This window comes from Halichoerus grypus, chromosome 1 (genome assembly GCF_964656455.1).
Source record: "Halichoerus grypus chromosome 1, mHalGry1.hap1.1, whole genome shotgun sequence".
Classification (NCBI taxonomy): domain Eukaryota; kingdom Metazoa; phylum Chordata; class Mammalia; order Carnivora; family Phocidae; genus Halichoerus; species Halichoerus grypus.
In genome coordinates, this window is record NC_135712.1 from 12,990,561 (window position 1) to 13,004,687 (window position 14,127).

At 34.2% G+C, this 14,127-nt stretch overlaps 1 protein-coding gene across 8 annotated transcripts in view; it reads left to right on the plus strand.

Annotated features, from left to right (window-relative positions):
- Nucleotides 1–14,127, plus strand: part of SYNJ1 (synaptojanin 1) — an 85,989-nt gene that overhangs the window by 34,594 nt on the left and 37,268 nt on the right. For 4 of the 8 annotated variants that reach the window (XM_078078735.1, XM_078078761.1, XM_078078808.1 and 1 more), the window contains exons 8-13: nucleotides 656–752; nucleotides 2,085–2,254; nucleotides 3,321–3,402; nucleotides 5,675–5,827; nucleotides 8,707–8,872; nucleotides 11,459–11,482. In XM_078078735.1, the coding sequence (XP_077934861.1) occupies nucleotides 656–752; nucleotides 2,085–2,254; nucleotides 3,321–3,402; nucleotides 5,675–5,827; nucleotides 8,707–8,872; nucleotides 11,459–11,482 (692 nt within the window). The remainder of the gene's footprint in view (nucleotides 1–655; nucleotides 753–2,084; nucleotides 2,255–3,320; nucleotides 3,403–5,674; nucleotides 5,828–8,706; nucleotides 8,873–11,458; nucleotides 11,483–14,127) is intronic. The other 4 variants (XM_036082537.2, XM_078078845.1, XM_078078746.1 and 1 more) reach the window with 2 other exon arrangements.

Sequence of the window (14,127 nt, forward strand, 5' to 3'; positions counted from 1 at the left end):
TTATTAATATTTGTTTTATATTACATGTTGAAATGATATTTTAGCTGTATTGGGTTAAATAAAATATATAAATTAATTTCATTGCTTATTTTTGCTTTTCTTAATGTACCTTCTAGAAAATTTAAAATTATGTCTGTGGTTCATGTTATATTTCCTTGGGACAGCATTTCTCCATAGCCCCTGGAGTGGTTAGAAGCTGGAGAGAAAAAAAAAAAAACAAAACTCCTATTTGGGGCCTATTTTTCATAAGACTAGAGCTGTTGAGGAGGTCCTGAATACCCATGGAGTATGTGATGTCCTCACATATGAGGTGCAGCCCTCTGCCGTGGCTGCCATCCCAAGCTGGATGGCTTGTGTTCTGGTGCTTATGTGGCACCAACCTCACAGAGTGGAGAGGGGCTGAGTGGGTCCAGCAGCTCCAGCACAGATGGGAGTCTCAGCATTGATGAGTCAGAGAGGAAATGGGCATTAACTGAATTTTCATAAATTCAGAGTTTTGAGAGAAATAAATTGGTGGAATGAATTTGTATCCAGTTTTGCCAATTCTAGGAGTTTAGAAAACAGTCTTGTAGGTTCTATTTAATGGATTTCTGTTTGTTGAAAAAAAATTAGCTTATCACTTGACATATGCTTATTTCTTTTTTTTCTTTAATAGGCATTTTAGAACACTTAAGAATTTATATGGTAAACAAATAATAGTAAATTTGCTTGGATCTAAGGAAGGTGAACATATGCTAAGTAAGGCTTTCCAGGTAGGCATGATCATTTTTTCTTCTGGCCCATGGACATGTAAAATTATATTAAAAAATAATATGATACAATAATGAAATTACTTTCTAGAAAAAGGTTGGGTACTTGTTGGAACCATTAACTCTTTGGGCTACTAAGAAACAGTTTTATGTAATGTTGCTGAAATTGGGATCATGGGAAGCTTTCAAAGCAATTGATGCTGTTTTCTGAAATGTACATATTTAGGCTGTGGAGAAGCAGAAGAATATCCTCCTCTCTGAAAAATGTTCATCTGTCACTGGTAAAAAGATACCAGGCAGTTTCCTCCTTCATCTGTTCATCGCCTTGCCTATTTCCTAGAAACCACAGTCATTGTTTTATACCTATGAAATGGTGAATAACGCATTTGTATACATGCAAGGCTATACTACTTCTTGTATTGATGAGAGAAAATTTGAGTATTTCAAGTAAAAAAGAACCCAGAGATAGTCCAACTTCTAAAAAAAAAGTATTCTTCATAAACGCTTATTGAATCAATAATGAATTAATATAAATGATGGTGTTCCATAAGATTATAAGCTTAAACAAAATGGTTAGAGAACATTTTCTGAAGTTTAGTCTCATGAAGTCTGGAAGTAACTTAATTATCTGACTATTTTGTTTTTAAGCTTGTGAAATAAATATTGTTAATAAGCAGATTGTGGGATGCCTGGGTGGCTCAGTCGTTACGCGTCTGCCTTCGGCTCAGGTCATGATCCCAGGGTCCTGGGATCGAGCCCCACATCGGGCTCCCTGCTCAGCAGGAAGCCTGCTTCTCCCTCTCCCACTCACCCTGCTTGTGTTCCTGCTCTCACTATCTCTGTCTCTGTCAAATAAATAAATAAAATCTTTAAAAAAAAAAAAAAACCAGATTGTACTTTATAGAATGACTTTTAAAACATTTGAAAGTATTAAAAAATGAATTTTTCAGTCTTTGTTAGGTTTTATCTTAAATCAGTTACTTTATTTTGACATTTTATAACAGATACAGGTATTAAATGTGTAAAAAATGAAGTGCTGGTAGTTAGAAATAATTTTTAATTTTCTAAACCAGATGAGAATATTATTTAAGTTCTCTGATGTTAATTATGTCACCTAATCTCTCGGGGACCATATGTGAGGTTTTACAAAAAAGATGTTATTGGTCATCAGCAAGTAATTTTCCATTTATGGCCAGCATCGATGCATGCGTGAGATCAGTGAGATTTCAAGGGATCATGCTGAGGTTTAAATTTAAAATGTAAGGTTCCATTTTAACATTACTTGATAAGGTTGTATTTAGTTAACAAGATGAGTATTTGCCTTTTTACTTTCAGAGTCATTTGAAAGCTTCTGAACATGCTGCTGATATCCAGATGGTGAATTTTGACTATCATCAAATGGTTAAAGGAGGAAAGGCAGAAAAATTACATAGTGTTCTTAAACCTCAAGTCCAAAAGTTTGTAGATTATGGATTTTTTTATTTCAATGGAAGTGAAGTTCAAAGGTTTGACTGCTCTGTTTCTCTTTTCTTTGAGTTGGGACTTTGCTATATTGTAAAAATTGTTCTGAACATTGAGCTCTTAAATTTCCTTTTTTTTACACCAAAGTTTATCATAAAATAAAATAAAATATCTTTATTATACTTGATTTTAGGCTTGTTTTTCTTTCTTTAGAATTGAACAAGTAATAGTAACAGTAGCTTATATTGGCCCATATTATAAGCCAGGCAGTGTACGTAGTCTTTACATGTACCCGTAACAACAATTGAAGGGATAGGTTCTATTATTATCCCCATTAACATTTGAGGAGATTGAGGCATAGGCTATAATTTGCCCCAAATCACATAGCTAAAAAGTGTTAGAACTAGGATTTATCTGGCTCCAGATCTCATGCTCTTATCTGTGAGGCTATTTCACTTCTCTCTTAAAACTAATATTTTAATATATCTTGACCTCAGTAAGGCCTATTAAATGCACAAAGAAGTAAAAGACATTGCCTATTGTCTGCTTTAGTGTAATTTAAATCTTCAGTTTTTGATTATGAAGTAGAGGAGGAAGGTAAGTATTAAAAAAAACTAAGGTCAGAGTATAGGATGAGGTAAACTTTAGTGAACAAAGCTCAAACTTTTAGTTTTTTCAATTTGTGCAATATTTAGTATCAATGCCATAGAAATTTGTAGAGGTCAGTAGAGATAACATCTTAGGCTTTTAAAATTTCTTCCATAAATACTTGATTATCTTTTATGTGCAAAGAGCTATGGGGTTATAAATTTGAATGCGTATTTAGGTCCTGACTACTGGCCTAATTAAAAATAAGTGGGTGTAGATAAATAAGTATGTGATAAAGAATATATGACAGAATGTTAACAGTTGTAGACTCTGGATGGTGGGTATGTGGATGTTTGCTGTAAAATTCTTTCATCTTTTTTGTGTGTTTGAAAATTGTAGTAATAAAAAGTTGGGGGTAAAAAGTGGATGCTGTATTTTAATCACCTTAATTGTTCTCATTTTGTTTTAGCTTTATTATTTGTGTTTCAAACTAGCTGTTAAACTTTACTGAATTTGTTGCAGATGCCAGAGTGGTACAGTTCGAACTAACTGCTTGGACTGTCTTGATAGAACAAATAGTGTGCAGGCGTTCCTTGGCTTAGAGGTAAAAAAAAATAAGTTGAAATGTATGTATGTGACTTGTATCAAATGCCTCTTTCAATGTTTTGGTAATATTTATGTTTCTCATTGGTCACTTTTCATAAAATGAAATTATACTTCATTAAAGGCATTTCTTCTCTTACGGGTTTTCCCTCCGTCAAAATTCCTTTTCATTTAAATGTTCCCTTTACCTGTTCCAAATACTCTCTTAGAGAGCTGATATTTCCCTGTATTGTTCCTTAACTTTCCCTTTAAAAACTGGTATTTATGCTATTCCAACAATTACTTCTTTTGCCTTTTGGAAGAAAAAAAAATTATATTTATACACACACACACACACATATACATACACACACAAACATAGTATATATATATTGGCCTTTGCTCTTTGTGTAGTTTCTTCAGAATTGGGGAGGATCTTTTTTCACATCTATAGGATTATATTTTTGATGGTCTATAACCCAGTGCAATTTATATGGTGTTTTCAAATCAGTCAGCTACTAAAAACAGGATTGGTGAAAATGCAATTATTAGTGAGAATGAAAGTGAACGAGATTCAGCTTCTGTAACAAAGTCTTTGTTTAAAAGTTGTTTTCTTTACCACCTATCCATAAATTCAGTCTAATATAGACATAGTCTCAACTATATGACACACTAGCAATGCTGAGCTTTCTAAGTCTTTCCTATTATACAACAGTAGGGGTCATAAGGCTGTGGTGGGTCTTCACTTAGTTACATAGGAACTTAGCATAGTTCTCAAATACTATAAAAAACAGGAATAGGAAATAACATGTTCTTATTTCTTCCAGTTAATGATCTTAAATTTGGCCAGGACATTGGTTAATTAGTTACTTTGCAGCTGAGGTTCTTTCTATCTCAAAAATGAAAGCACAGTGTGTAGAATTCTCTGCTACAGAAATGTATTCTTCATGTAGCTAAATAAATTTTACTGTTGTGCCTTTTTAAAGATTTTGTCATTGAATCTTATTATAATTTAGGTAGAAAATATGACAGAGACAAGAAAACTGAAAGCAGGGATTTGGTCATTTGAATGGCATTTATCACATGGCTTGGGTTTGTTTTGAGTTGTGTTTTTAAGTGGCTGAATATGTTTATTTAGATTCTGAGTGTAAACTTATTAAAATACTTGAAAGTCTTCATTAAAAGTATAACAAGTGTTAGTTCTCAGAATCTGACTTAGCTGACTATCCACTGTTGGTAGCTAGGTGTGAGAGTACTCCCTTGTATATAGCAATTGGTTGTCTGGTTACAAAATTTACTGCTAAAGTAGGCAAAGCCAAACTAGAGGTGAAGACTAGTTTTGCCAAATTCCTTGAAGAGAGGGAGCTATAAATGATAGAGGTAGTACTGAAGGCTAATTTTGTATTATTCATGCTAACAAGAATAGCTCTGGTTTAAGTCCATAGGTAACCAAATGAACCTAGTTTAGTGTTTTTTATATTACTTTAGTTTTTGATCTCTCTATAAATATGGATAATCACGATACTTATAGATAAAAGGAAACACAAATGAGAAGGAGTTAAGTAAAAATGCAAGGCATAAAGCATGACTGGATTCCAAATAAGACAAATAGACTGGGTAAAGATTATGCATTGTTTTGGCTGCCAGATTTAAAGGCCAAAGTTCATTCAAAGACGAAGGAATTGTGGTGGCCTGAAGACCTTGCATTCTTACATGATGTATTCCCCCCAGTTCCCCTTTATATACATTACCAATATAGGTTTTATACACTAAACTATCATGACTTTATTTAGAAATAGGACTAATTTATTTATTTTTGTGATAGTTCAAGAGCAACTCTACTTTTCTCATAATCTCCTGATTTTAATCACCCAAATGTGTAGAACCAATCCAAACATTAAAGAAAATTAGTTATTTCTATATATATTTAAATAACCTAGGCAGATATTTTTCTGTGCTCTATTGCATGCTGTTGAATAATTCTTTTCATGAACAAGGTAAACCAGTCTGATTTATAGAGACATTTTAATAAGGTTAATTTTATCATTTAACCAGAAAGAATACTGCTACATGGGAATATTAAGCTATTTGTAAGCTTCACTGATGTGGTATTTACTTTAAAAAAGTGAAGTGGTGGGACAGAACACAGCCTACCTAGTAAACTGGTAGGTTTTCAGAATCCCATCCCACATAGTCCTATAAATTGTAAATTCTTATTTGATTCTTGTAGTTCTTAAAAAGTCACATCACAGTGTATTAATATACTTATAAAAGTTTCTCTTTTGCTGTTTTAGATGCTAGCTAAACAGCTGGAAGCTCTCGGCTTAGCTGAAAAGCCTCAGTTGGTGACTCGCTTTCAAGAAGTTTTTAGGTCGATGTGGTCCGTGAATGGTGATTCAATCAGTAAGATATATGCAGGGACTGGAGCTCTTGAAGGAAAGGCTAAGGTAGATCTAGATTTATCATAACATTGCAAAAGATCCTTTTAATAAGCTTTTAAATCATCTCTTTTTAAATTAATAGTTGGGGGGCCCCTGGGTGCCTCAGTCGGTTAAGTGACTGACTCTTGGTTTTGGCTCAGGTCATAATCTCATGGGTCCTGAGATTGGGCACCACCACCCCTCTTGCAGGCTCCAGGCTCAATGGGGAGTCTGCTTGGGATTCTCTCCCTTCGCCCCTCCCCTCCCATCCCCCTGCTCTCATTTATAAATGAATGAATGAATGAATGTTGGGTTATTTTAGTTATCTGTTTCAGAATTCTGTTTTATTATGCCTTTATGTCCTCTTTAACACTTCCTTTTGTAACACATACCAGTGGTTGGATGGAAGAGAGTTATTTCCCTAGGTTTGGGGGGTATTAGTATGACATATTTAGTTGTTTAGTGATATAATCCAGTAGGCCTATGTAGGTATTGCTTACATTTTTTTTTCATGAGTTTCCCTTACGTATCTGTTTTACACTTTATGTTGTTTATTTTTATTATAAATATTATTTTTTTTTTAACCATAGTCATCCTAATAAGGGGTCCTATCACATTTGGCTTTGTGTTCCCAGCACTTGTACTGCCTACTGTTTAATAGAATTGTGACAAATAGTGGATGGATGAACAAATCATTGGACAATTTATGCAACACCTCCTAGGAGCCCAACACCTTTAGGGCTTGATTATTAAGTTTCTATTCTTTTATTTATCTTACCTTGAAAAGGAGGCTATCAAAATGTACAAAAGAAGTGTGAGAGATGGACTTACTTATAATTCTGTGCCTCATCATTACTTTTTAATTGCTGGCCTTATTATCTACAGACCACTTTCTCCTCTACTATTTGGCACTTATTGAGGGACTTATTTTATATGCTTGAATATTGCCTTTTAAGCCTCCTGTTCTCAGTTGGACTTTATTAACATTTTAAATTTCTACAGTTCTCCAGATTACCTCAAGTATAGAAATAAGGACATTGAACATTTTTATAGTTCTGCAGCCCCCTCAGTACGGCACCTGAAATTCTTTGAAGACCATTCGTCATATCTAAGTCTTCTTTTAATTTCTAAATCTTCTTGCTCTTTTATATCTCATAAAATGCCATGCCTCTCTCTGTTCAGAGGTATTGGCCTTACCTGCGAAACTTCTTTTGTTCAATTCACAGAAAAGATTTTTTTTTTAAGATTTTTATTTATTTATTTGACAGAGAGAGACACAGCCAGAGAGGGAACACAAGCAGGGTGAGTGGGAGAGGGAGAAGCAGGCTTCCCGCTGAGCAGGCAGCCCGATGCGGGGCTCGATCCCAGGACCCCGGGATCACTACCTGAGCTGAAGGCAGACAGACGCCCAACGACTGAGCCACCCAGGCGCCCCTACAGAAATGATTTTGTTGACATTTACAAATATTTACTTCTTAAATGGGCCCTATTTTTGAAAACCTGAAATTGTTAAACCTCATTTATTATTCCTTTAAAATAGAGAATATCATTCTTACTGTTAAAACTAGATTCTCTACAACTGTTGCTTAAAATATTCTTTTATGTTCTTCTGCCTTTTTGTTTCTGCAGTGACTGTGACAGTATATATACAGAGGTTACATATATTTTCAGTGGTCTTTTGTCTCTAACATAATAGAAATGAAATTTCACATATTAAATATACTAGTCTGAATTGAACTAAACTCTAACATCTGAACTGCTCTTTCTTTTCCTTTCTCTGGGTTCCTTTTGATTAATTGCCTGATAATATGAATGGTGAGTGTCTTTTCAAATAATGTCATTTGTATGTGTTACCGTGTGGAAGGAAATAACATTTTAATTCTCAAATTACTGATATTTCTATAAGGAATGAAAATTACATATTGCAAACAAGCGTTTGGTGGTTTTTTTTTTTTTAAGACATCAAAATTCATAAGATCAAAAGAAATCTTTATGGAAACTAACATGCCTAAGTAAAATATGTGCTTATTAAAAGTTATAATCAGAAAATACAGGGTTCCAGTTATGGAATGAATACATCCAAGAATAAAAGGCACAGCATAGGGAATATAGTCAACAGTACTGTAATAACGTTTCATGGTGACAGATGGTAGCTACACTGGTGGTGTTATCTAATCACTGTGTTGTACATCTGAAACTAATGTAACATTGTGTCTCAGCTGCACTCAAAAAAGAAGTTATACTCAGCTCCCTCACTATAGGAATTGGCCTAAGTTTATCATTTTTATTATTTATATTTCCATAGGCAATAAAATGACCTGAGATATACAAACTGTAGTTTGCATTTAATATTTATGAACTATAATGATAAATTCCTTTTTAGACTAGTCCTTCATTCTTATGTTCAATCTTAGTTTTAACTAATATTAAAGTTATTTAGGAGCAATTCCAATTTTATTTTTCTACTGTTAAAGTACTTTGAAGTTTTTCTAAGAGCGTATGAGTGCACCATATCCTTGATCTCCTCTGCTTCTCCCCACCATCCCATCCCCAGTTCTAAAAGTTACAGTGTAAGAAGTAAATTTCTTGTTTTAAATAAGTACACTTCACTTTATTTCCTTTATAGTAAACAATTTTAAACATTTACAGCTCTCGATATCATTAGTGGGTGAGGTTGTGGTATTGAGCTTTTTCCATCTTTTTGTGCAGAGCTATTATCCAAAAGGAAAAGAAACAATGACATCTTGAGCCATTTTAATATGATGATTTGATACTCAAAATAGAATGATTAGGTCCTTTTTATTGCATATAAAGTCATATAAAACTGGTTTAAAGTTTCAAAGTGTCTACTGAGTAAAATCAACACTCTTTGGAACAAAAATCCATGCTCTTTTTTTTCCCAATAGGCTGGAAAGTTAAAAGATGGTGCTCGTTCTGTTACGAGAACGATTCAGAATAACTTCTTTGACAGCTCCAAGCAAGAGGCCATAGATGTTTTACTTCTGGGAAATACTCTAAATAGTGATTTAGCTGACAAAGCTCGAGCACTTTTAACTACAGGAAGTTTGCGTGGTATGCGTACTTACTTTATATTTTGATTACTTTTATGTTATTTATATCCCTTCTAAAAGTCCAAGAAATCAATGTAAATTTATGTACATAAATATTTTTTAGATTGAGTTGATTAAAATAGTTTTGGGAGAAATTTCTATCAATGTAATTTTTAAAAATTGCATTCTCTAAAGGAAGTTGATCTCTTTTGGAATGTTTTTATCATCAGTGGTATTACTAAACTCTAAAATGAGGCCCATGCATGTTTTCTTTTATAGATAGGATTGAGGGGGTAAATGGTTTAAGTATTGCTAACTTTATATAAGGCAGGATTTCATAGTATTCAGCTAGTACTTTTAATAGAACATTCAATAACCCGATTATATAGAAAACAAATGATTTATTGAGAAAAACAGTACCTATATTGGTTATTTTGCTAATTACTAACCCCAGATTTCTATAACTTGGTCTTTCTATTGTTTGAACAAGCATTAAATCATATTAATAATTTAAAATATTATTATTGGACACTATTTGATATTTGACATAAATACATGATTTTCAAGGTGGCTTTTTATCTTTCACTGAGTCTTTTATTAAAAGTGAAAGAATTTGAGCTCATGTCATTGAGTACGTATTTAGTATCATGGGAAAACTCAACATTCATTATAGAACTTAATGAATTAACTTCCTTAATTCCATGTTTTTTTGTCTTAACTTTTCAACATTCTGAACATTTTTACATCTTCTGTTATCCCCACACCAAACCTTTCAGTTTTCCCTGTGCATGTAAGAGAAATTGTTCCTTGTCAAATAATGTGCTCTTGGATAATTACTTGGTCAAATAGGTCATCATGGATTCTTTCAGAATTCTGTGTGTCGCTGGGGGTAGTTGATTACAGTTGCCCCTCAGAGATCTATTACTAGGCTGGGGGGCTGAGACCCTACTAAAGCTCTAGAAAACAAAGTCTGATTTTAGCTACTACTTTTAACTTCAGGCTTTCTTCCTGGCTCCCAGCAGTGGAGACTTAGCTGATTTGCATGTTAACACTTCTTTCCCCCGTTCCTACTTTGATATGGAGGCATGACTAAGCAACAGTTGAAAGTAAGCAATTGAAGGAAAGAAGAGAAGTGAGGAAGCTAAGAATTCCCAAACTTGATCATCATTTTTTTTTTTAAATTTCCCTGCACATTTTCCTATGTGTCAAATAAGCCTAAAAAGAAGTACAGTCAGTTCTGCGATAATGCTTGTTTTGAGAATGGGAATTTGTTCCAACATGGATGCTCTTGAGGGAACATTTTGGGCATAATGTCCATTCTCCATTAGTTTATGCATGGTTTCACCCAGCAGAACTTAGACGGGTAGAAAGAAATAAACAAAACATATACTTATGCATACACTTCAAACCTCTCTCTACCTCACTCCCCCAGGTGTGTTATGAGACATACCCATTCACACTTGGTGTTACCAATTTCCATCCCAATTTCAGAGAACCCATCTTCCATCATTCACAATTACAGTTGACCCTTGAACAACACGGGGCTGGGGGTGCCCACCCCCTAGAGTCAACAATCCATGTATGACTTCTGATTCCTTAAAAACTTACTACTAATTACCTACTGTGGATTGTAGGCCTTACTGATAACATAAACAGTTGATTAACACATTTTGTATGTTATATGTATTATATACTGTATTCTTACAATAAAATAAGCTGGAAAAAAGAAAATGTTAAGAGAATCACAAGGAGAAGAAAATACATTTACAGTACTGTATTTAATGAAAAAAATTCACATGTTGAGTGGACCAGTGCAGTTCAGACCCGTGTGCTCAAGGGTCAGCTTACTCACAAGCTGCAACCCTCCTGACGCCCACTTCTTTGTGTGTGTGTGTGTGTGTGTGTGTGTGTGACACGCCCACTTCTACAAGCAAACTTAGGTCTTTTTCAACATGAAATGCCATATTTAAGGAGTATTCATACCTCTCAAGCTATTTAACAATGTAAAACTGTACTACTATTTTTATTAGGTTCCCATCTTTTGTGTCACTGTTGAAGGTTTTGAGTGTTCTGCCCTAATCCAATTTATCCCCTAAGCTCTGTGACTATGGGAATCTGTACAGTTTTGCACTGCATGCTGATTTTTTTGGAATTTATATGTTTTGTTATAACTGAACTGGTTGTACTTATCAGCTGAGTCCCAGAAAGAATACTAAAAGGTATATATTAAGGTAGTATCCTTCATGTGTTCAATATCCTCTCGCTCCTTAGGTTTTCAGATTCATATTCACACACACACACACACACACACACACAGACACACACAGGGGCAGTCTGAAAAGCAGGCCAAGGACCTCCTGATTATGAAACTCTGGACGTCACTGAGTCATTGTAGGATTTTTCTTAGATGCTGAGGGTTTGCATCAGATATTGTCATTTATTTTTAATCTTTGGTGTCCTATAGCCATCAGAAAAAATAAAGTCATCAAATCGACTTAAAAGAAAAAAGTGAGGCCATCTTAGAATGTATTGTCATAACACTCTAGATTTTAATTGTAACTTGTTGTTTTACTAATGATTCTTTGTTTTCTTCTTGGTGCATCCATAGTTTCTGAACAGACATTACAGTCAGGTACAGTATAGAAAACCAATCTGTAAATAAAAGCAAATTTTTCTAAAGTTGATATTGTAAATAAATAAAGCCATATATAAATGGAAATTTTCTCTTATTTTGCCCTCAGATTCTAACAGGATATATTGATATCTTGTTGTAATCTGAGAAAAAAATTTTAAGGTCGAGAAAACTAAAGTACCTCGTTTAGAAGGAAATATGTAATGCTGTCTGTCTTCCTATAGCAAATGTTTAATTCTAATTAAATATAGCTCATCTAGTTTTAATTTCACTTTTATATTTCATTGAACAAACATTGTTTGTGTTCTACCTTACACTCTTAATAGGCTAATGGGAAAAACCCAGAAAAGACTATTTTGGATTAATTTCAGAGTACTGTCTATGATATTGATGACTACTTTGCATCATTTCTCATATATAATATTAGAAAAAGCATTGACTTATTTTCTCATACTGTGGAGGAAATATTTTCTGTAACCATAAGACCTGCACTAAAATGTGATCTGAATTCTTTTAAAAAGCATCGAGATTGCTAACAAAGTTAGAGGAGTTAAGTGATTAGGACCGTTTCCTTTGCTGTGAATCTCATGCCTGCCTTTTCTGGACAAGTTCTATGAACTTGTCCTTAAACATGAATCTGTGGCAAAAGGAACAAAAAAGGCTAAATTCTTGCCAGAAATTTAGCAGAAAAAGACATCTTTCTTCCCTTCACTTAAGATTTGGTATCACTTAAAATTTGTTTTGCTTAGTTGCTGTTCAGAATGTTTTGAGAAACTTTTGGTTATTTTTGTGAGAAGGATGGAAGAAGAGAGCACTTGAATATATTTTTGAGTTATGTAATGAAATCCATTTTCTGAAATGATATGGCATTTAGGAATGGACATCTGTTTGAACACAGACTCATTTCTTTCTGCACATTAAGGTGGCAACCAGTTAAGAATAAACTAGAAAAATTTAAAAACGTTTTACTCCATGTATAAACTGATTTGACTTTATTAGTTCACACAACATGGCAACATGTTTTCACACAATTCATTATTTGTCTTGCTGAGTATTTTAAGCTCTTAAATCATTACAGAACTTGTGTTTTGATATAGAATGGATCACAGAGGCAGTTTTCATCATAATAACAATGGCAGTGTTAAAGACCATGTTATAGGGAATGATTCTCTAGGTACGGCCAGCTTTCAGTTAACCACACCAACAGGCGGGAACAAATCATGTGCTTCCATTACCACCCAACACCTTCTACAAGTAATCAAATCAAATAGTAAGAGGGCTAGAAATCCGCATGTCTGTCCCTGGGAACAGTGGGGGTGGGCTTATATCTACAGCAGCTCCCTTAGGAGAGTCACTGGTCAAACTGTTCTCATTATAATACTAAAATGTTATTTGCCTTTTTCACTCTCATTCTGTCACGAGTCTGCTGTATCTTAGTATCATAAAATAATAATAATAAAATAAAATCATATGGCAAAAGGTGAGAATCATTGTGATTTCCTTTTCCTCTTACCAATTAATTACCAATTAAGTGTTCGTTCTCTGTTTTTAGATTGCGGTCCTATTAAGGTTCTAGCTACTTTAAGTGCTGAGAATTTAATTTAATCAAAATGAAGTATGATTTAGAAGGAAGATAGATGGTAGTCAAAAAATATGCAGGAAAGAGATTGAGGATCCAAATGTATTGAGCATTCATTTAACAGTGATTTACTGAGCACTTAACTATGCACCAGGCACACTCTTCTAGTGACTAGACATATTGCAATAAACAAAACAGACCAACATTTCTGCCCCCGTGGAATTTCCACTCTTGAGAGGGGAGACAGATAGTTACAGCATAAATAAATAAAACTCACAGTTTGTAAATGGTGATAAATGCTATAGAGAAAAATAAAACAAGGAAGGGATATGGAAGGTTAGGGACAGAATGCAAATTTTAATAAGATGGTCAGGAAAAGCCTCACTGGAACTTAAAGAGCCAAAGGAGGTGAGGGAAGAATGTTGCAGGCAGTGGAAACAGTCAATGCAGAGGCCTTGTGGTAGGAGCAGGCTGGCCTCTTACTGAAACAGCAGGGAGTCAGTGGCCGAGCAGTGAGCCAACAGGAAAGAGGTAGCAGATGAGGGCAGGATAGCAATGCAGACTGTTTAGGGCCTTGTAGACCATTGTTAAGGACTTTGGCTACTACTCCCAGGAAGATGGGAAGAATTTTGTAGTGACGTCAATCTCTGAAGTCTCACTAGAGTACATAATGTATGTTTTTGTCAGGGAGCCATTTTTCATCAAGCCACCTGTCGGTAGCTAGAATCTTAAATGTCAATGTTCTTAAATGTTTTTGTTTGGAAATAAGAAATAAGACTTATATTTTTACCAGCCTTTAAATGAAAGATATATGAAAATCAATGGCTATATTCCTAAAAATGTAGAGCCTCTAGTTTTGTACACTATAAAACAATGTACTACTTCATTGAAACAGAACTGTTCTGCATGTTTTATGTTGTTGCAATAATTGTGTAATAGCACTTTTACTGTGATGATTGTATTAAATGTCAAATTAAAAAAAAAAAATGTGTTGGTCACTTGCATCGTGCTGGGCTATGCATGTGTCTTATGCTTGTTTGTGCTTCTGATGGTAATTGTACTTCCC